Source organism: Stenella coeruleoalba (assembly GCF_951394435.1).
Source record: "Stenella coeruleoalba genome assembly, chromosome: 6".
In the NCBI taxonomy this organism is placed as follows: domain Eukaryota; kingdom Metazoa; phylum Chordata; class Mammalia; order Artiodactyla; family Delphinidae; genus Stenella; species Stenella coeruleoalba.
The window spans coordinates 117,166,816-117,190,509 of NC_137151.1; the positions used below are offsets into that span (position 1 = coordinate 117,166,816).

General features: G+C 41.0%; 1 protein-coding gene across 5 annotated transcripts in view; it reads left to right on the forward strand.

Annotated features, from left to right (window-relative positions):
* Window positions 1-23,694, forward strand: part of DAW1 (dynein assembly factor with WD repeats 1) — a gene marked incomplete at its 3' end in the record, with an annotated part of 61,843 nt that overhangs the window by 27,447 nt on the left and 10,702 nt on the right. For 3 of the 5 annotated variants that reach the window (XM_079924091.1, XM_079924092.1, XM_079924090.1), the window contains exons 1-10: window positions 2,997-3,403; window positions 8,057-8,129; window positions 9,907-10,051; window positions 11,417-11,475; window positions 13,797-13,919; window positions 14,546-14,645; window positions 18,451-18,558; window positions 20,080-20,186; window positions 21,097-21,199; window positions 21,998-22,112. In XM_079924091.1, the coding sequence (XP_079780217.1) occupies window positions 3,286-3,403; window positions 8,057-8,129; window positions 9,907-10,051; window positions 11,417-11,475; window positions 13,797-13,919; window positions 14,546-14,645; window positions 18,451-18,558; window positions 20,080-20,186; window positions 21,097-21,199; window positions 21,998-22,112 (1,051 nt within the window). In that variant the 5' untranslated portion in view covers window positions 2,997-3,285. Of the gene's footprint in view, window positions 1-2,996; window positions 3,404-3,683; window positions 3,758-8,056; window positions 8,130-9,906; window positions 10,052-11,416; window positions 11,476-13,796; window positions 13,920-14,545; window positions 14,646-18,450; window positions 18,559-20,079; window positions 20,187-21,096; window positions 21,200-21,997; window positions 22,113-23,694 lie in introns of those variants that run through there. The other 2 variants (XM_079924094.1, XM_079924093.1) reach the window with 2 other exon arrangements.

The window sequence follows — 23,694 nt, forward strand, 5'->3', positions numbered from 1 at the left end:
GAAGATGGAGGTGGAATTAGGGGTGAAACAGGGAGTGTACTTGAACTTGGACTCTCTTAACAGAACAAAAGTGGAGCCAAATAGTTCTGTGATTGCCACTGATATCCCAGAATGTTCTGAAGCTGGCTTGGCCTGTGGGAAACAAAGGCCTCTTTTTATTTTGCAATAATTTCAAATTTATGGAGAAGTTACAAGAGTACTCAAGGAATACCCCAAAAGGAACCCTTCGCCTAGATTCAACATTTTGCTCATTGGCTCTATCAACACACGTCTATACTTACACATAAGTTTTCAAAACCATTTGAGAGTTGATTGCAGGTATCATACCCCTTGATCCCTAAATAAGTCAGTGGGTTTTTCCTAAGAACAAGGACATTCTCTTACATAACCACAGTACAATGATCAAATTAGGAAATAATATTGATATAATATTAATAAAATATACTCTAAACCTCAATCCCTATTCAAATTTCATCCAGTGGTCCCAATCATGTCCTTTATAAGTATTTTTTTTCTGGTCTAGGATCCAGGGTCACTCAGTGCATTTAGTTGTTCAACTTCTTTAGTGTGCATGAATCTGGAGTAGTTTTTCAGTCTACCTTTTTCTTTCTTGACCTTGACAGTTATTTTGTACAATTTCTTCAGTTTTTGGTTGTTCTGATGTTTCCTCATGATTAGAGGCAGGCAATGCATCGTGGGCAGAAATTCCAGAGAATTGCTCTGTCCTTTGCAGTGCATTGTAATGGAGATACAGATGTCAGTTTGTCCCAATATTGGTGACGTTAGCTTTGATCAAGTGGTTAAAGGGTGTCTACCAGATTTCTCTAAAGTTATTATTTTTCCAAAGGCCTCATTTTAAATGGCACAAGCATAAGCAATAACATGGGTGAACGAAATCTACTGGAGAACCCCTCATTTCTACAGATGAGCTCTTTGCCTTTCCCTACTTAAACCCTTTCCAGAGTCTTAATCATGAGGGGAAAGTTTGAGCTAGAAGGTGTCTTAGATTTCATCTGCTTCCCCGCTTCCCAAGTGTCGGATGCTTACTGCTGGTGGGATGCGGGGACTTTTATGTGCTGTCCGTTTGTATTAGGTTTAATTGTATCACTGCTGGTGGGATGCGGGGACTTTTATGTGCTGTCCGTTTGTATTAGGTTTAATTGTATCACTTAGCAGCAGAGGCTTTCTAATTTCAATATCTCTCCAACATTCCAAGTACATGAAGTAAAAAGGTTCAGTTGTGTGCTAGCTTGTCTTGAAAATTTCAAATAGTTGCTAATTTTTCCCTTTAAAAAAAAAAGAAAGAAAGGAAAGGCCTTTTTTTTGCAGTCTGGCAGGCAATAGCATAAAGTATTTCAATAGTATTTTTTTTAACATCTTTATTGGAGTATAATTGCTTTACAGTGGTGTGTTAGTTTCTGCTTTATAACAAAGTGAATCAGTTATACATATACATATGTTCCCATATCTCTTCCCTCTTGCGTCTCCCTCCCACCCTCCCTATCCCACCCCTCTAGGTGGTCACAAAGCACCGAGCTGATCTCCCTGTGCTATGCGGCTGCTTCCCACTAGCTATCTATGTTACGTCTGGTAGTGTATATATATATGTCCATGCCACTCTCTCACTTTGTCACAGTTTATCCTTCCCCCTCTCCATATCCTCAAGTCCATTCTCTAGTATGTCTGTGTCTTTATTCCCATCTTACCCCTAGGCTCTTCATGACCTTTTTTTTTTTTCCCCTTAGATTCCATATACGTGTTAGCATACAGTGTTTGTTTTTCTCTTTCTGACTTACTTCACTCTGTATGACAGACTCTAGGTCCTTCCACCTCACTACAAATAACTCAATTTCATTTCTTTTTATGGCTGAGTAATATTCCATTGTATATATGTGCCGCATCTTCTTTATCCATTCATCCGATGATGGACACTTAGGTTTCTTCCGTGTCCTGGCTATTGTAAATAGAGCTGCAATGAACATTGTGGTACATGACTCTTTTTGAATTATGGTTTTCTCAGGGTATATGCCCAGTAGTGGGATTGCTGGGTCGTATGGTAGTTCTATTTTTAGTTTTTTAAGGAACCTCCATACTGTTCTCCATAGTGGCTGTATCAATTTACATTCCCACCAGCAGTGCAAGAGTGTTCCCTTTTCTCCACCCCCTCTCCAGCATTTATTGTTTCTAGATTTTTTGATGATGGCCATTCTGACCGGTGTGATTCAATAGTATTTTTAAAAATTGAATTTATTTTTATAGTTACCTGCTGCTCCTCATTAAGAATTATACAAAATTTTAATTCACAGTATTGACAACAGTTTTCTTTTAAATTACCTTAAAAAATGTGAAGTGGAACAAGTGAGCCAGTTCAGAGAAATTGTAAGAACTTAAAGAAAACCCTTAGGTATGCAGCTGATAAGGCGCTGTGGCCCAAGGCTATGAACGTAACTCAGGAATTGCTTAAATTTGGGAAATTCTAATTTAGGGATTTAGGCCAAATTCCTTAAAGGAAATTGACAATCTGGTTAGCTGACTCTTCCCGTCCACAGTCTTCCTGATGGAAACTCAACATGCCAGGCAAAGAACCCATGCTGGCAAGAAGCAGAACAAGTCAAAAGAAGGCCTCCAAAGCCTTAAACCCAGGGTTAGGAGCATAGGTGCAGCCTCCATAGGTGGAGGCTTCCAGGTATAGGCTTCTGACACGTCTGCCTTCCCACCTGCTTCTCTGTGACCTTGGGTGCACTGTGAGTATACCGGATAGAGCGCTTGGCGCAGTGCATGGCACTGGAAATGTAGGCGATTACGTCGAGGTCATTTTTCTTTTGTGAGGACAGGGACAGGGCATGAGGGGCAGAGAACAGTAACCGAGCGCGGGATATTTCTCCCACCCTTCAGTATTGGAAACCCAATGGGTTAAAGTGCGTGTGGCCCAGACTGTAGCTGAGGCCCTTGGTCCTCGGCCGCGCCTCGCCCCTTGTGAGGTCTCCCTTACTGAAGACACGAGTGGCCCTCGTCCCACCCACCCCAGACACCAAAGGGTGTAGATTCCGGTGGCCGCGGCGCGGGCAGGAGCGCACTCCTTGAGCGGCTCCCGGAACCCGGCGCCCGCCCTCGGGAACCCCGAGGCAGATGTAGGTGGGGGGGAGGGCAGGGCGCGCTCTGCGCCCGAGCATATCCCGGACCCCCTACCCCCCCGCCAGCCCCGGGACGCCTGAGCTTCAGGATGCACCCCAAGATCTTGGGCTCTAGGCCCCGAGTCCCGGGAGCTTTCTGCGGCGCGCGCGCATGCGCGCCGGCGCCTTCCGCTGTTTGGCCGTTTCCATGACGACCAAGTCAGTCGGCCGGTGGTTCCCCGGCGAGAGAATGAAGCTCAAGGGCCTCCTGCTCCGGTATTACCCGCCAGGTACAGGCCGGGCCCCGCTCTGCCCTCTTGTGAGAACCTGCACCAGGAGGGTCTGGGGCAGAGGAGGGTGCGGGAACCCGAGAGGTGGGGTCCAGAACGAGTGATCCCTGTGGGACGGGAAGCCTGGTGCTTCCTAACTTGGGCCCCTCACTGCTTCGGATGCTGGACTCTGTTCCTCAAAAGTTTTAAAAAGACTCTTTCAGTTTTTTTTTGTTTGTTTTTTTTTTGCGGTACTTGGGCCTCTCACCGGCGTGGCCTCTCCCGTTGCGGAGCACAGGCTCCGGACGCGCAGGCCCAGCGGCCATGGCTCACGGGCCCAGCCACTCCGCGGCTCACGGGCCCAGCCGCTCCGAGGTATGTGTGTTCCTCCCGGACGGGGGCACGAACCCGCGTCCCCTGCTTTGGTAGGCGGACTCTCAACCACTGCGCCACCCGGGAAGCCCTCAGGAAGTCTTTAAACTTTTAAATTGCTGAGTCATAATGCTTTCTGGTTACTTAGGAATGAAGTGAACGGGGAGGGATAGGGGGTGATTAGTGGTGGAATATTGGTTTCTGGAAGGGAAGACACCGACAAGGACCACATTGATTTTTTTTTTTTTTTCTGCGGTACGCGGGCCTCTCACCGACGTGGTCTCTCCCGTTGCGGAGCACAGGCTCCGGACGCGCAGGCCCAGCGGCCATGGTTCACGGGCCCAGCCGCTCCGCGGCATGTGGGATCCTCCCGGACCAGGGCACGAACCCGTGTCCCCCGCATTGGCAGGCGGACTCTCAACCACTGCGCCACCCGGGAAGCCCTCAGGAAGTCTTTAAACTTTTAAATTGCTGAGTCATAATGCTTTCTGGTTACTTAGGAATGAAGTGAACGGGGAGGGATAGGAGGTGATTAGTGATGTGGTGGAATATTGGTTTCTGGAAGGGAAGACACCGACAAGGACCACATTGATTTTTATTTTAAACGCACCAGAATAAGTCAAGGTGTGTTGAGTATAAAAAGAAAAATGCATACTTAATAAGCATATTACCTTAGTGACTGAATTCCAGACTGTACGTATCAATCAATCAGCACATTTACTCAAGGTCTACTCTGTACACACTTTGTGCTCCTTGTCATGGGACTTTGCGGTACGCGGGCCTCTCACTGTTGTGGCCTCTCCCGTTGCGGAGCACAGGCTCCAGACGCGCAGGCTCAGGGGCCATGGCTCACGGGCCCAGCCGCTCCGTGGCATGTGGGATCTTCCCGGACCGGGGCACGAACCCGCGTCCTTTGCTTCGGCAAGTGAACTCTCAACCACTGCGCCACCAGGGAAGCCCCTAAATACAGTGTTTTGACAGAGTTTCCTGTTCTCTCTTGATCCGAAATGCTGCTGGAATCATGTCTATTACGTCAAATTATAGTCTGTTGCAGTGATTCTCAAAGTGTAAGGGGACTCTTGGGGCCCTCAGATCCTTTCATTGGGGGCCTCAATGTCAAATCTCTTTTTGTAATAACACTAAGATATCATTTTCTTTTTTTCACGGTGTAGATATTTGCCCTAGTGGTGCAAAAGCAATGGCAGGTGAAACTGCTGGTGCCTGACTACAAATCTAGCAGTGGCACCGAACTCTAACAATGGCCATTGTATTCCTCACTGACACACTTGCAATAGGAGAAACAGACAAACACACAAACACCCAGAAGCCCTTAGTTTTACTTAAGAATGTCCTTGGTGAAGCAATAACACTTATTAACGTAGTGAAATACTGACATGTGGGTACGTGTTTTCTGGGTGATGAAGTAGAAAGTTCTCCTGAGGTGCTTCTGCTGCAAAGTGATGTACGATCCTTATCTTGAGGAATGTGCTTGTGCACGTGTTTGAGCTGAAAGATGAACTAGCCATTTTTTTCATGGAACACCGTTTTTACGTGAAAGACAGAAATAAACATGGTTTTCAGACTTGTATGTATGGCAGACATTTTCTTGAAAATGAACAAAGTGAGTCTGAAATTTTCAAGCAAAACTGTCAATATTTCTTGCCAGTGATAAAATTTGAGCTTTCAGAGCGAGAATTAGAACACCAGGAAATTTGTATCTAAATCATAAGCTTAACAACTTACCAACAGTAAAAGAGTTTTCTGATGATAGATATTGGTATTAACAAATGTGATTTTTTGGATATTGTATGATGAAATATGCGCACATTTAGAACTCAGTAAACTAATATTTTTCAAATATCTGACGCATGATGTTGTAAACCACACGTGGTAAAAGAAATTGAAAGCGTGAGATAGACCAATGGGTTTTAATGTAACCGGGTCTGAAGAGTTCATTGATGTGGTTTCAGACTCGGAATTGCAACCAGTCTTTATAAAAACTACCATTTGTTGAGTTTTAAAGTAGTATCGAAGAAGAATATCCAAAATTACACAAAAAACTGATTAAAATATTCCTCCATTTTCCAACTACGTATCTGTGTATGACCCAGATTTTTTCTTATATTATATTTAAAACAACCTATAGCAACAGCTTAAATGCAGAAGCAGAGATGAGAATCCAGCCGTCTTTAGTTAAGCTAGATATTAAAGAGATCTGCAAAAGTGTAAAACAATGCTACTTTTCTTACATTTTTTTGGGTGAGGGGAGTAAATATAGTTATTTCAATAAAATATGCTATTTATATTAACATGCTATGAATTTATTATTGCTATTTTACAACAATTTAGTAAATATGTTTTTAAAATTTCAATTTTAATGTAGAAAGTATTAGAAAACCCCCAATTCCCAATAATTAAAAACGTGTAAATTAGTCCTGAGGCCAAAACATTTCAAGTCCGCTGGTCCATATCCATAGAGGTGGTATGATAGAGGCTCTGTTCACATTTTTTTCAGTCTGTTATCTCTCTGTTGTTCAGCTTGAATATATTCTGTTGATTAGTCTTCAAGTTCACTGATTCTATGCTTTGTCATCTCTGCTCTACTACTGAGCCTATTCAGCATGTTTTCCATTTTGGTTACTGTATTTTTCATAATACCATAATTCCCATTTGATTTATTTCAATAACTTCTATTTATTTTCTGAGATTTTTCATTTATTTGTTTCACGTGAATCTGTAAACGACTGCTGAAGCATTTTTTTTTTTTTTTTTTTTTTTCTGGCCGTGCCGTGTGGCTTGTGGGATCTTAGTTCCCTGACCAGGGATTGAACCCACGCCCGCTGCATTGGAAGTGTGGAGTCTTAACCACTGGAAAGCCAGGGAAGCCCCTGAAGCATTTTTATGATACCTCCTTTGAAATCCTTGTCATTAGTTCCAGTATCTGATTCATCTCCATATTGGCATTTATTGATTGTCTTTCTCTGGTTCTTATTGTGAAGAGTGACTTTTTTTTTTTTTTTTTTTTTTTTTTTTTGCGGTACGCGGGCCTCTCACTGTTGTGGCCTCTCCCGTTGTGGAGCACAGGCTCCGGACGCGCAGGCTCAGTGGCCATGGCTCACGGGCCCAGCCGCTCCGCGGCATGTGGGATCTTCCCGGACCGGGGCACGAACCCGCATCCCCTGCATCGGCAGGCGGACTCTCAACCACTGCGCCACCAGGGAAGCCCTGAGTGACTGTTTATTGTATCCTGGAGACTCTTGATCCCACCTACATCTATTTTGGCATGCCGTCACCATGTTTAGGTTTAGTACATAGGTTCTGGTCTGCTTCTGTGGGCTTTAATTACAGTGATACTTTAGTTTTCTGAGCTTTTGCCATGTTATTCTGGTCTAATTTGTTTTTCTGGTGTAAGACTCCTGCTTTGCTTTGTCTTAGCAAGACTCCTGCTCAGTCTTCTCTGGTGCCACCTGCAGGGGCAGAAGGTATGTCCCCAGTGTGCCTGTTCTCACTGTGTGACCTTCGGGGGGTGGAGGACAAGCCCCTGGGCCTGGTTGTGCCACTGGTTGAAAGGCAGGGAGACGCTGCTTTGGTGCTTTGCTGTGGAATGGGGTCTGGGAGGTCCTGGGACTTCGCTGATGCTGCTGTAGGCAGATCAGATGGCCCCCTCAGACAGCAGCTGAGGAGCAGGGATATGTGAAGGTCTGTGGCTTTGCTGCTCCAGCTGTTGCAGGCAGATGAGATTGCACTGGGGCCGAGCTTTGCAGTGGGGACTGGGACAGCCCAGGGCTTCCACTGGTGGGTGGGACTGCCTGCAGGGGCCCCCGTGGTGGAGCAGTTCAGGGTTCCTCATCAGTACTTTGTCTGACTTCTCTTTTCCTTGTCCGTTGGCCACAGAAAGCAAGCTTTTTTGTTGTTTTTTGATGTTTTGATATCTGTGCTTTTCGGTGGTTTCAGGCTGCCAGTCCTTTTGGTCCCCACTGTTGGGATACATGTGAAATGAAAAGAAAACCCAGGGAACTCACCGTGTTGTCATTCCTCAAATCCTGAGGCCCCTATCCATCCACCTTTTTCTATCCAACTTTCAATTATTTTAGCATTGCCTGCTGAATTCAAGTGTATTTAGAGGACAGACCAAGGAAAAGTGGGTCTACACCATCTTGTTTTGAAATCAGACATCACTGCATATGTTTTATGTAGAAAAATGGAAAAACAAAAATGAAAAAATTATGTCAAAGTAGGTTAACTTTTGGCATAGGCTGTGATCATAAGTGTTTTATAACTTAATATTTGTTTATTTCTTAGGAATTATGTTGGAATATGAAGAAAGTGGACAACTAAAGACCAAATCCATAGATCTGCTCGATCTCCGTACCAGGTAAGTTAGCTATATAATGCAATATGTATTTCATATCCAAAATTGTGATGGGGAGACCCTGACATAGGGTGGTGTGTGGATGAGCTGCGTAAGCTACAGACAATGCATTACTAATTAAATTGTTCCGGGGTATATTATTTCCTGTTTGTTTTGTTGAATTTTATTTGAATGTCTTGCTGAATGAGGAGGAAGTAGAAAAAGGATCATCAATCTTTCTTCTTCTTCTTCCCAAACCAACCATATTTAAAAAGAAAAAAAATAAACCTTTTAGTTTGGAAATCTGTTTTGATTCATAACATTTGTTGGAAACCTTTCCAAGAGGCATTATTATCTTTTTAATTCTTATGTAAGTATAACTGTTTTGACAACTGAGTTTTTCAAAGTCATCATTGTGAAACATCTCTGATTCATTTCCATTCCAAATATTCACTTTTATTCTGAAAGACTGTGTTTCTTGAGAGCTGGGACCGTACCCTGACACTCCCAGGACTCAACCTATGGTAGGTAATAAATGTTAGTTGAATGAATGGTCTCCTAGCTCAGTGCCTTGCACAAAACTGGAGCTCAGCCTGTGTTTATTTGTGAACAGAAGGAGGATGCTTATCAGATTTCACATTTCTGGGAAGCAGATGCTGAAACAGAAGTAGGTGGGTACAAGGTTACTGGGAAGTGACACCTGGGACAGATCAGAGGATGAGGCACGTCTGGGCAGGAGGAGACATCAACCTTGATGATGATGCAGGTTTGACAAGAGTCTCTCCAGCCCGTGGGGGAGCTCGGAACAAAGCTTGTGGGTTTGAGGACCCCCTTACGGGGCAGAAGTGGCCAGGCTCTTGCGCGGCCCCCTTGCCTAGCCAGCGGCCAAGGGCTGTGGGTAAGAGCAAGCCGTGGGCTCAGACACTAACATGGATCCTGAAGAAGCTGCAGCTGGAGGCTGTCAGCCAACCACCACCTCCCTCACGGCAGCTGGGCCCCGAGTCCTTTCTCGATACGCATTTGTGACATGTTTTGCAAAATGACCCTATTTTGGATGTTTTGTGGTATACAGACGTTAATATTTGTCTTGAATTAATATTATTCTGGACTAGCAAAATTTACCATGATTGCTGTAGATTATTTGAATACTGGGGAAAACTTGAACCTGTACTTTTCACACCAGTTCTCTTTCAGGGACATAATGTTATAGCCCATAAGAAATCCAATAATAATAATAATAGTAATTCTTTGAATGTTTGTTTTTGGTTAGGTACTTTCTCTTTCCCTAAAAATATTGCAAACCTAACCTTTCTGAGCCTCAGTTTCTTCATCACTAAAATAGTTGTGAAAACGTGTTAAATTAGAGGGTTGTTATAGGATTAAATGACAGAACATATGTAAGGTGCAAAGTATAGTAGGAGTGGGCACATTTAATATATGTTCATTTAAAAGAAAAAAGAAGCAGGAAAAAAATAAATAAAAAGAGCTCTTGTTCAGAAGCAGTATGCACTTGGCCTTCTTAGGTAAGCAAGTGAGAATCTTTGTACACCTTCCTCAGGAGAAATCTCAGTTCATGGAAAGGCATTGGAGAGAACCCAAGCAGCTTTCATCTGTGACACAGTGCTCTTCAGTGATTTCTGTGTTTTTTTTTTCCCCCAGAAATCTCTTGGTAAAAATGATGGTGTTGTTGACATTTTATAAATCTTATGCGTCATAAAGCTATATAATCCTTTATGTAATAAATGTATTTGCAATTTTTGACAAAGACAAAAATAACTTTTTTGTTCTTGGTGAATTTCAGTACAGATGTCAATGCCTTAGTACAAGAGATACAGAAAGCAGAACCTCTAATCACAGCTTCACGAGCAAACCAGGTCAAACTTTTAATACAGAGGTTACAAAATAAACTCGGACAGTACAGCAACCACAAATTCTATCTTTTTAAGGTAATGTCTGTTTTAAAGATACTAAGTAGAACTTCAATGAATTAATTGGTGTTCTATTAATCTGAGGTCAAGTACAAATCATGTTTTCTCTTTTCCTCAGTTCCTCATATATTTTTGCTAAGTCTTAATAAATGTTCGTTGAATGAATGAATGAAATTCAAAAATTTACTTCTTAACAGTTTCAATAAAGATTTGTACTAGTAACTTTAACTTTTCTTTATAATGATAATCTAAAGGATAATCTAAGTTATTGAATAATTAAAATTTTTTCCAGTTAGAGTAATATTAAGACATGTTTCATGGTGGATCAATATTTCAAATTTTCTACTTCCATGTGAACTAAACTATATTTTAGCAAATTATTTATTGACATGGATTGCATAATTTAATTCAATGAAAATATGCTTATTTTCCTGTAGTATTTTGGTGACTAAATTAAAACAAATGTAGTCATTTATTCAAGAACAGCTTTTATTTTTTTCTTTATTATTTAACAAAATTTAATGATTTATTCTAGAATTGCTTTATATTACACTGATTTTATTTGTTATGACTTAAGTAGACTTATTATTAAATACTCAGCTTATTTTGTCTGATGCAAAATATTCAGGCAATCTGTATTCATCTGTTCCATTCACGAGAGGATGGTTATTCTTGTAATAGTTCTTTGTCCAGTAGGTGGCACTATTTAACTTCAAATATGAGCTCTCTAACGCATGACCTTGTAATTTATCCACCAAAGGGAACATTTTTGATAGTGAAAGAGGACACTATTAATAGTTACACTCTGGCAGTAGACATAACTGGGACCGTCCCAGTCTAGCCAATCACTCTGTCCATAAACAGACGATCCAATTTAAGTATATTCATTCAATAAATATTAAGCGTCCCCTATGTGCTAGACAATGTAGGGATGGAAAGATAAATAACCCAACGTATCCTGACTCTGAAGGAGCTTTAAGATTCAAAAAGTAATGCTACATTGTAAATCTGTATTTGAAACATATTGAGTTTATTTCCTATATACACTGTTTATGCATATATACAAAACCATGTGCAATATGTGAAAGAAAATATAAATTAGTGCTATTTGGTATTTTATAGCCATAATCTATCTAAAGGTAAATTGATGGAAAACACAGATCCTATTATGTTTCTGTAATTAGTTGTAACCACCAAATGTGTTAGTAGTCTTAATAATAGAAGGTCCAATGTAGTTTTCTCATTTGTTCAGATATTTGATATTGTTCATTTATTATGTACAATTAAGACACATTTGAGTGTCTTCATTGGTTTGCAGTTAAAATGAATGAACTGAAAAATTTTGTTTGAGTTTAAAATAAGTGGTGTTTTCTTTCATTGAAGGTTCTCAGAGCACATATACTGCCATTGACTAACGTTGCACTTAATAAATCAGGCTCATGGTAAGGTTCTCTGTTTATTTAAAACAGTTTATTAGACTTTATTTTTTAGAGCAGCTTTAGGTTCACAGCAAAACTGAGCAGAAGGTACAGAGGTTTCCTATAAAGCGTCTGCCTTGTGCCCCTGCACACAGCTTCCCTCACCATCAGCGTCCCCCACCAAGACCTGCATCTGTTACAGTTGTAGCCGATATTGATAGCGACACATCATTATCACGAAAAGTTCATAGTTTACATTAGGGTTGACTCTTGGTTTTGTACATTCTGCAGGTTGGCAAATGTATAATGACATATACCCACTGTTGTGGGATCACACAGAGCAGTTTCACTGCCCTAAAATCCTCTGTGTTCTGGTTCTTTATTTCTATGTGTAAGTCTCTGTCTATTTCTATTCTTTATTTCTAATTTTTAATAATCAAGGGATAAAAGTTTTAAAATAAAAGTATACATGTAAGGAATACAACAGGATGATTTGATATAAATATACATAGTGAAATGATAACTACAGTCAAGTTAATTAACATCTCATCTCCATAGTTACCATCTTTTGTGTGTGTGATGAGGGCACCTGACATCTATTCTTTCAGCATATTTCCGGCATTCAATACAGTATTATTAACTGTAGTCATCATGCCTGTACGTTAGATCTCTAGGCTTATTCATTCTGTGTAACTGCAACTTTGTACCCTTTGACCAATGTCTTCCCATTTCTCCTCCCCAGTCCCTGGTAACTGCTGTTCTACTCTCTGCTTCTGTGAGTTCACCTTTGTTGTTGTTTAGATTGCACATATAAGTGAGATCATATGGTATTTGTCCTTCTGTGTCTGGCTTATTTCACTTAGCATCATGTCCTTCAGGTTCATCCATGCAGTAGCAAATGGCAGGATGTCCTTCTTTCTCATGGCCGAATGATATTTCATTGTAAACATATATATGCACCATATTTTCTTCACCTATTCATCCTTTGACAGATATTCAGGTTATTTCCATATCTCGGCTATAGTGAATAATGCTGCAGTGAACATAGGAGTGCAGGTATCGCTATGAGATCCTGATTTTGTTTCCTTTGGATATATACCCAGAAATGAGATTGCTGGATCATATGGTAGTTCTATTTTTAATTTTTTTTGGTAACCACCATCCTCTGTTGCATAATGACCATACCAATTTACATTCCCCAAGAAGCTAGGAGGAAAATGCCTAGAAGAGAACCACAGATACACTGCCTTGTCAGCCTTGCTGTTTAGCTGGGTGCGGATCAGAATTTGTTTCACCTTTTATCATAACCACTTGTCATTAAGACTGGCTTTTCAATTTTGTGCTTTTTGTTCTGTGCTTGGGAAATATTTTTCCTAATGGAGTATTTAAGGAATAACTCAGATACTCTTAATTTAAGCTGTTAGAGGTCAATATATTGATACTAACGAGTCCTATAGTAGAATAGTCACGTTAAAGGATTGTTAAATATTAAACAAATATTTGTTGAACACTTAGTGTGTCAGTCATGTTCCAGGGCCTAGGGATGATGGTGGTAAACCAGGCGGGTAGAAGAACTAGCATGTATGAAAGAAACAATACAGTTCTTCAGAGACTAGTGGGAAGGGGAATATGGCTGATCAGGGTGTGCTCTCGGGAGAAGTTGAGGTCCCAGGTGTAGCCAGGACTGCTGGCCTTGCGGACCACAAGCAAAGTTTGAATTTTCCTCTAGATCACTGGGAAGCCATCTGAGGAAGGTTAAACAAAATAAATCCAATTTTGGTGAGGGAAATAGATTTGTAAGGGACATGTGTGAGTCAAGCCCTATTAGAAGGTGGTTTTATTTGTTTGGGCAAGAGATGGAGACAATGGAGCTGGTGAGAAGGGATGTACTAGGGATGTATTCTGAGACTGGGCTAATAGAATTTACTGATAGATTGTGTGTGGGATGTGAGGGAAAGAGAGGCATCAAAGGTGATGCTAAGACTTTATGGTCTGACCAACGGGAAGAATGATGTTATTTGTTGAGATATATTAGAGTTTCAGAAAATGTTACTGATTATTAACATTATTTAATGATATAACTATTTATATTGTAAGAATGATTATTGGAAGGATTACTCTTTATTTTATTTAGTAACTAGTAACTCCTTTTTGGGTTTGGGTTAAAATTGGAAAGTTTCCAGGTCAAAGGTAGATATTGCTCCCAATTTGTTTGTTCTGCCTTCACAACTTCCATTGTAAAAAGCAAGGTAAATGGGGTTATAATTTTGCAGGCAAAAGCAATGAGGTCTTTATTAACACATTGCTAGTTTCACCTTGTGGTGTATTTATATTGCTTGTGTTAGCTTTATCACAGGAAGCTATGATCGGACATGCAAACTCTGGGACACTGCCTCTGGAGAGGAACTTCACACCCTGGAGGGTCACAGGAATGTGGTTTATGCCGTAGCATTCAACAATCCTTATGGGTAAAAAGACATTCACTTGTTCAGTTATTCCTTATTAATCCATTCATTCTTTTATTCATGTCTCCCTCTATCTATTGGGGAAGGAAAAGAGGAAGACAAAGAACTAAAAGTTATTGAGTGCCTGACATGTGCTTTGAAAACCTCTTAAATACCTTCTTCAGTGCTTAAAGGAGCTTTGGGATAGGTATTGCTGGTTTCATATAACGTATATAAAGTTCAGATACCCTTCCCAGGTTCACACAGTAGTAAAGAGGTGAGTAAGGGTTCAGGCTTTTGCAGGGCTGACTCTCTGCCCTTGGGAGCTCTCTGACAGCAAGTTCCTGCTGATGTTTATAGCACTGGGCTGAATATGTAAACTGATACTATTCAAAAATTAGAACTCTATTTTGTTATAGAGTTCACTGAAATAGATATAAGATTGCTTGTTGTTTCATTTTATTTTTAAAAAATTTTTATTCTATATTGGAGTATAGTTGATTTACTGGATAGGTTATTATTTTAAAAGTGAAATAAACTTCTGAGTAGATAGAGATCCATGTATTAATATCTCTTCTCTTAATTCAGTATATCAAATACTGTGGTTGAATTTGCTTCCAAATTCCATATATATTCTTTTTAAATCTTAGTGACAAAATTGCCACTGGATCCTTTGATAAGACTTGTAAACTATGGAGTGTAGAAACCGGAAACTGTTACCATACCTTTAGGGGTCATACAGCAGAAATAGTGAGTATATTTATTTTATTATATTTTTATGTTGTCATTCTTTTTGTTTTGTTTTACTTTCCTCTTTTTTCAGTAGAACTTATTTTTTAGAGCAGTTTTAGGTTGACAGGAAAATTGAGTAAAAAGTACAAAGATTTCTCACCTTTCCCCTCCGCGGCATGCTCCATCATCAGCATCCCCATCAGGGTGGTACGTATATTACAACTGATGAACTTACACTGGCACATCACATCATTGTTATTTCTTTTTAGAATTCCATTGTAAAAGCAGTGGCTATACCTTTATAATTAATTTTAAAGCCTATCTGATATTTTCAGTTTCTATGTATCATGTATGGTGGTATTGATATAATTTATAAACTAGTCTTAATATCTTGCCGACGCTGTAAAAGCCCCGTATCCTGCTTTGACTAAGTAGGTAAATGATGGGATAAGTATATGAACACAGTATCCAACCTGACTTTTCCTCTTTCACTGACTTGTCTTTAGAGGACTGACGTGATGAGGGTTGACGAAGTTCTTAAAGTAGCTTTTAAAATAACTTTTTTATATCATGTAAGATATCTAAGCTGATTGTTTTCTGGATATAATTAGAACTCAAATTTGCATAAATAGTTTGATACTCGAAATGGCTCTCACTATTGGGAAGCCCTTGTCCTTGGCCAATTCTGTGTTACATCTTATAACAATTAGTGAGATAATTGGCACCCTATAGAACAAGTGATAGCTTTTAAAAATAAACAGTCTACTTATTTTAGGAATAAAAATTTATTTATATTCATCCTTCAAATTCATCGTATGTTCATCCAACAAGAGCTCACGCTATGTTCAAGGTACTTTGCTAAACACTGGGGATACTGCAGTTAGAAATTGTAACTGACCCTTTAGTGGTACTCAACATGCCTGAAGCACCGTCCTAAGCCCTTTACATATATTAGCTTAGTTGTTTCTCATAACAGCCGTAACGGGTAGATATTTCCCCATTTTACAGTTAAGGATGCTGAGGTATAGAGAGCTTAAGTAATTTGTCCAGGGTCATAAGAAAGACAGAATCCTCATTCTCCTAGTGTGGCCATGTTTTCATACTCTCTTGGAATTTTGAAAAGGTTTCTTTATTTATAGTTCCTAGGAAGACGTTTCGTATTTTTCGTAGTCAACAACATCAATCCAATGAATGTTTACTAAGCATTGACTGTGTGAAGCCCTGGCCTATGTGTGTGGGGTACCAAACAGAATCGGATGTAGTTCTTGGTCCCCCAGGGATTTTGCGGTCTTGTAGAGGGAGTAGAGGTGTCCATGGATAAGTTTAGAGATGTGTTGTAGGTGGGCCAGAAGTTGGCGGGGAGTTCAGTGAGGGCACAGAGGGAGTGGCCAAGCCTCCATGGCCAGGACTGGTATTCAGGAAAGACTCTGCAGAGAGGTGGCAGGTGCGTTCCAGGCAGAGGGAGCTGCAGCAGCAAACGCCCAGAGGAGGTGTGTAATCGTGGTTTGTGCTTAGAACTCAAGTGGCTCTGAGCATCCAGGGCAGCGCTTCCCAGCCTTCCGCGCACAGAAGGTGCTCATACGGAGATGCACACGCTGGGAAGAGCCGCTCCCACAGTTAGAGGTGACTGGCGGGGATCTCTGGTGCTGCCCAGCTGTCTGGGCTAAATGTGCCAGTGCCTGGCACACCTGTAACCCTGCAAAGCCACATCCCAGCCTTTGTGTGATTGAAGTGAGGGAGGCAGGGGAGGCCTTCTTGTAGATTTCTAAAGGGTCTTAAATGCTATGCTAAGGAATGGGGACTTCATCCTGGAGATATTGCCATGCTGTTGAGACTTTTCAGCTGGGAAGGGACATGCATGGTCAGCTTTGCATTTTGGGAAGATCATTCTTTTGCCATTGTGAAGGAGAAATGGGCAGCGGATAATATCAGAAATATGGGCCAGTGGGGATCTTGTAGCCACCCAAGCAAAGATGACAAAGCTCTGTTGTGAGGCTGGTGAGGCGAATGTGAGAGAGGTCAGGGGTGGAAGGAGGAGGACTGGGTCACCAAGTAGACACGAGGCATGAAGCAAACACAGCATTTAGGGTGGTTCCCTGATTTCAGACTCAGGCAGCTGGCAGCGCCATTCGCCAAGTCTGTACATAAGAGAGAAGCAGGATTCTTTGTGTGATTTGCATGTCTTAGACAGAGTGATTAAGGTCTCCCTGTGTGATGGCCAAACAGAGGCATCCATTTGGCAGTTGGCTCTTTGGGGCCGAACCGAGCAGTGAGATCTGGGCAAAAGACGTGGATGTGTGAGTCACCGGCATCTGGGTGGCAGTAGAAACCACCGAACAATTGAAATTTCCCAAAGGGAAAGGTAGACTGTAGGGAGAAAACTGGTGGGATCTTGGGAAGATGGAGAAGAGAAAAATTTAAAAGATACAATAAAGGAGACAAGAAGTTAGAGAAGAAAAGCAGAGCACTATCAAAGCAGTCAAGAAGGAAGAAAATATCGAGAACCTCAGGAATGTTAAGTGAGATGGTCAAGACCAACAAGCCTCTCAACTGGACATGGAGTTCCAGTAGAGTTGAAGAGTGGAAGATGGGCAGTGAGTGATGGTAGGCTATTTTTCCAAGGAATTTGGTTGTAAAGGGAAATAAAGGTAGTTAAAAAATGGATATGTTGAGTCAAGGGAGGATTTGTTTTCATGTGGGAAGAGCTCAAGCGTACTTATAGGCCACTGGAAAGGATCCGGCTCCTGCTAGAGGGAAGGGGAAGTTGGTGGGCTCATCTCTCCTAGGTGTACAGGGAACATAGTGTCTTAAAATGGCAAAGTGATCCCTCTGAATCTGAGACTGGAGGAAAGGAAAGTGGGGGCCAGGGGAGGAAGTTCTCAACTGATAGGTACGTTTTTTCAGGGAAGTATTAGGAGGCCAGGTTATCTGCTGAGGAGGAATGAGGATGGGAGCGGAGGCAAAAATGGGGAATGGGAGAATATATTGAATCCGAGGCGTGTTAGACAAAATAGGGAAAGCTACTGAGGCCACAGCTGAGGACAGAAGACATGAATGAACATCACTAGTATCTGCTATACTGTTTTCTTCAACTGCCTTGGTTGAGGGTAGGGCAGGCAAATGAGAGATAAAATCCCAGATTGATACAAGTTTTTAGGAGTTATATGAAGAGTGCAGGTGAAAAGACAGGGACTTGGAGTTTTGGGATGCTGGCAGGAGTGATGCTTCCAGGTGTCATTTGAATGGGGGATAATGGGCCAGGAGAAAAGAGAGGGGTTTACATGAAATGGAAGGTATCCTATGGGGAGGTTGGAGGGGAGGCTTGGTAAGGAAGAGAGAAGGTAGAAGTATTGGGAAATTGTAACTAGAGACTGGTGTATTGGTAGTGAATCTTCTAGAAAAGGTGACATCAAGGTAAGGGTGTTGCCGTGGGAGTGATCCCTGGTTGGGCAACTAAGGTCCCACATGCCCCGCGTCGTGGCCGAAAAAAAAAAAGATGGGAGCCAGATAGCATGAATCTCCAAGGAGCTGGGCTTTGCTTTTGTTCTTGTTCTCCTATGGTCTGGAAGTGACTAAGGGGAGCCAGTGCCTCTCCAAGCCTGAGCTGGGTGATGTGGGAGAACAGCAGCCTCTTCTCAAGAGGAGAATGCGTCAGGATCTACCTGCAGATAAATGGCTACTCGTATCTGGTATTTTGCTGCATATCTGTACAAAGAATTAGGCTGAATCTGCTGAGAGAGTCACGTCTCCAAGCTTTTCTATATTAGAATTAACAATGTAAAACTCTATCTTTCTAACATCTCTCTCGTTTCATGTAATTCAGGTGTGTTTATCGTTTAATCCTCAAAGCACATTGGTGGCTACTGGAAGTATGGACACAACGGCCAAACTGTGGGACATTCAGAATGGAGAGGAAGTGTTCACTCTCACAGTATGTTACTAATGTTAATAACATCAAGAGTTTTACATTTTCATTAGCTATTCCTTTGGGTAAGCCTTTTACTTGTGGGTTTTTTTTTAATAAATAAATTAATTAATTTTTATTTTTGGCTGTGTTGGGTCTTCGTTGCTGCGCGCGGGCTTTCTCTAGTTGTGGCGAGCGGTGGCTACTCTTCGTTGCGGTGCACGGGCTTCTCATTGCAGTGGCTTCTTTTGTTGCAGAGCACGGGTTCTAGGCGCACGGGCTTCAGTAGTTGTGGCACGCGGGCTTCTGTAGTTGTGGCGCACGGGCTTAGTTGCTCCGCGGCATGTGGGATCTTCCCAGACCAGGGATCAAACCCGTGTCCCCTGCATTGGCAGGCAGATTCTTAACCACTGCGCCACCAGGGAAGTCCCTTGTGTTTGTTTTTATTTGTATATTTATTACAAAATGAACTCTTAAGTTAGAAGATGTTTTTGAGCGATTGGTTTTCAGACTGTAGTAGAAGAGTGTTTCAGCTGGTTTGCTGACTATTCCCAAAGACTTAAATGGACGTGCTGGGGAAGCCCAGATGGGCTTTTTATTTTGACTAACTTCAGTCTGTAAGCCGTACCAACTATTGCTTAAAACCTATGGTCACCTACCTGGCTAAAAGCAAAGGAGATGGAGGCTGGGGCCTTTGGGAAGAGGCAGAAGTGGAGGAACCTGCCAGAAGATTTCTTAAAGAAACTCCCTTCTTTTCTAACCTTCAGCCTTAGAAGCCTCTGGTATTACAAAGTCTGAAGTATAAGGGGCAAGGGGCAGGAAGTGACAAGGCCAAAGGGCACTGCCCGCAGAGTGGATGCTGGTGGTGTGGTTCGGCAGGGGCCCCTGTCTGTCGCCACCACATGTCCGTCCAGAACCATCCTATGACTGCTACCCTCCACTTCTTCCCGCCTCAGCGAAAACTACCAAGCAAAAAAGTGTGATGCTCTGTGGCAATCAGTGGGGACAATTGGATGGGAAATCACATTATTTTATTCTTTCAGATTATAAATGGGTTTAAAAAATAGGATCCACTTTCTAGGAGAACTTTTCCTAGAAGTTCTCCTTCTAGAAAAAGTTAAAATGGACTAGAAAAAAAGAGGAAAATCAGTGTTTTTAACTAACACCAAGAGTTTTTCTTTCTTAAATCAGAGAGCCTCGTTTTATTCATGCAAGTATACTTTTCCTGATCTTCGTACTCATCACTTCTGTGGGTCACGCTTCTTCACTGCCTCTTCTTTCAGATAAATGCCTAAGAGCGTTGGAAGGTGCGTGTCCTGCTCTACACGTGTCCTTTATTAAAATTAAATGGAGCTGAACATTAAAATTCTGAGCACATAAACGTATTTCAGCTTGTTTGCAGTCTCTCCCTATCCAGCCAGCCACTGATCTCTCTTCTCCCTATAGAGCTTTGCCTTTTTTAGCATTTTCTTTTAGACTATTATGTTATACATTTGTAGAAATCGTTTCATCTACAGGTATGCATGATGATGTCTGGTCTTTTTCTAGGGACACTCAGCTGAAATCATCTCTTTGTCCTTTAACACCTCAGGAAACAGAATCATCACGGGGTCTTTCGATCATACAGTTACAGTGTGGGATGCTGATACTGGAAGGTATTCTTGATTTTTAAGAATTTGTTTTTAACCTGCATCAGAAGATTAAGAAGATAGTCTTTGTTATTTATCAGCTTAATGTTAAATCTATTCTTTACCTTGGATTCCATAGGAATAGGGACACATTGAAAGCAAATTAATTCATTCTTTAATGATTTTTCTGATCCACCAAAAATATATGCTTCCTTGGAATTCTGAGGAAATAATGCCAAACAGTAACATAAAAGGAGAATGTTAACAATAGCCTGGTTACACAGCTATTATTTATTCCATGTACTATGTAATCAGATTTCAATGGCTTGTCATTATGGTAGGCATGGGTATCATGAATAAATAAAATCATGGCTAATGACCCAGATTTAATTTTGTCCAAGAACTTCAACTTCCTTCCTAATTATTTTTGGTTCTAGTTGCTAAGAAGTTAACTAAATTAGCCTACTTTTGTTGGAAAACTCCACTCGTGGACTTGTCTGCGTTTTGATAGAGGGACCAATTATCAGGGGTACCGATCAACATGGTTGCAACAAGAAATGAGAGGGAAGGAAGGGTTCTCAGACGACTGATGGGTAGTTTCTGAACAACCAAGGGGTCCTCCTCTCTGGTGTAAAAATAGTTCTAGAACTTCAGATTACCTTTATTATTTTTTATCCATGCCTTTCTGAAGTGTTGTCTTAAGTAATGTTGTTATCTTGGGTTGTTAAAAGTTTAAGTATATTTTTTGCTGAAATGAAATTAGTAGCCTAGTTGACTCTTTTTGGAGCTACAGTTAAGCCATCTTTGATTGGTCATCATAGATACTGTTTTGTGAAAAGTAAAATTCAGACTCTTACACCAATGGCTTGAGATCATTCTTTGTACACATTCTTGACTGAGGAATCTTTCGCCAGTCTGAACCATTTCCGTTTTGTAGGAAGGTGTACACCTTAATCGGGCATTGTGCTGAGATCAGCAGTGCCTTATTCAACTGGGATTGCTCTCTGATATTAACTGGCTCTATGGACAGAACCTGCATGGTGAGCTCAAGAAATATCTTTGCTTTATAATTCTTACGTCTGTACTTTATACTGTGTCAGGTATTCATTGCAACATTAACAAATTTTAAAGGTGCTATAAAATTAAGATATTAATTTATCAACAATTGGTAGTTTTTAAATTTCAAGTTTCTGATCCTCCAAGTTTGAAGAAATTATAATGTAAAATAGTTTTAGTTGATTTAAATGTGTTGAAAGATCTTATTATTTTAAAAGGCGCGTTATTTTTGTTTAATGCCCCTCTATTCCTTTATTAAACTTCGATTAGAGTGAACTTCACGAAGTCTCAACACAATGCCTCCCTGCCTTTACGTTTCTGTTGCTAAGAGCTTATGTTCTAGAATTATTATTAGATATATAGGTTATACACCAAATGTATTATAATCTTAATGTGCTTTTCATTTTCTAGTATTGTAGTTTTAGATCAAGCTCTTTACCATTTGGTGCCCTTTGCATGAAAAGAGGATGCTTCCATTCCAATCAGAGAAGCATGCACTTGGAGATTTTTTTCCTAATGTAGTGGCAGATTTGTCTACCCGTTCTAAATGTCTGTCCTTGGTCTTCTCTGTGTCCAAAGTGTGCCTTGTTAGATGGTTGGCTGTGGTCTCCGGTCATGAATCAAGGTAAAATGAACAAACATGTGAAAACTATACACATGATTTCGGCACAGTTAATTTAGCCAGCCATAAACATGTCGTGAAGACTACTTCTGGCCACCTTTGCACTTTAGATAGGAAGTCATAGTCTTTGTCATCTTCTTCTTTTTAAAAAAAATTTCAGCTGTGGGATGCTACAGATGGAAAATGTGTGGCGACATTGACAGGCCATGGTGATGAAATACTAGACAGCTGTTTTGATTACACTGGAAAGCTTATTGCGACGGCTTCGGCTGATGGTAGGTAATCTGTCGGTACATTTAATTTATGGAGAGATTTATGTTTTGTTCGATAAACACGTGTGATTCTACACTGTAGGTCATCTCCCTGGTGACCAGCTATGATAGAAACTACATGTGCCTCATCTCTATGATGTCCATGTACGTCAGTACACTAGGTCTCTATCATATTCTTGATAATCACATGTGATGCTATAGAATGTCTGCATCACCTCCTTGACAGCCACATATGATGTTAAACTAGATCTTCATCTCCTTGATAACTATATATATTGGTGTATCTTGGGTCATCTCCCCCTAACGACCATGCATTATGCTACACTATGTTGTTCTCATCAGCTTGACTGCCACTGATGGTTCCGTAATAAATCTGCATTGTCTCCTTTATAACATGCGCTGCTCTAACATGTCTAGTGAATCATCATGATGAACATATATAATGAGCTATACATCACTTTCCTGAATGTCACTTAGGATTCTACACCATGTCTGTCTGATCTTATTGGTAACCACGGTCTGATGCTACACTGTGTCTCATTGTCTACTTGACAGCACTGTATAGTTGTATACTTTGCATCATTTTCTTGACAATAACAAATGAAGTTACGCTATATCTACATCCTTTTAAAGTAAATACGTATGTTGTTATGCTATCGTTTATCGCACTGATGACACTATGTGATGCCGTAGTATGTCTGTGTTGTCACCTTTACAACCACATATGATGCAGTGCTATATATGCAAAGTCTGTCTGGCAGGCACATGTGATGCTGTATTATGACTGCATTATCTCTTTTTTTTAACATCTTTATTGGAGTATAATTTCTTTACAATGGTGTGTTAGTTTCTACTTTATAACAAAGTGAATCAGCTATACATATACATATATCCCCATATCTCTTCCCTCTTGCATCTCCCTCCCACCCTCCCTATCCCACCCCTCTAGGTGGTCACAAAGCACCGAGCTGATCTCCCTGTGCTATGCGGCTGCTTCCCACTAGCTATCTATTTTACATTTGATAGTGTATATATATCCATGCCACTCTGTCACTTTGTCCCAGCTTACCCTTCCCCCTCCCCGTCTCCTCAAGTCCATTCTCTGCATCTGTGTCTTTATTCCTGTCCTGCCCCTAGGCTCCTCAGAACCTTTTCTTTTTTTTTTAGATTCCATATACATGTGTTAGCATACGGTATTTGTCTTTCTCTTTCTGACTTACTTCACTCTGTATGACAGACTCTAGGTGCATTATCTCTTGGATAACTATGTATGATATTTAAAATAAGATTTTTCTCTGATAATCCCGTATTATGAATGTCTGTGTGCCTGTCATCTCCTTGAAAACTAAAGGTGATGCTATACCATGTCTATGTCATTTCCTTCACAAGCATGTGGAGTGCTTCCCTATTCTGCATCATCTCCTAGACAACTGTGTGTGATGATATAGCTTGTTTCATATCCATGATGGCCATGTATGGTGCTGCAGTATAGCCGTGTCACCTGCTGATAACCACATATGTTGTTACACTCTGTATGTGCCACCGCCCTGTAGTCCACAGATGACTACACACTATGTCTCCATTA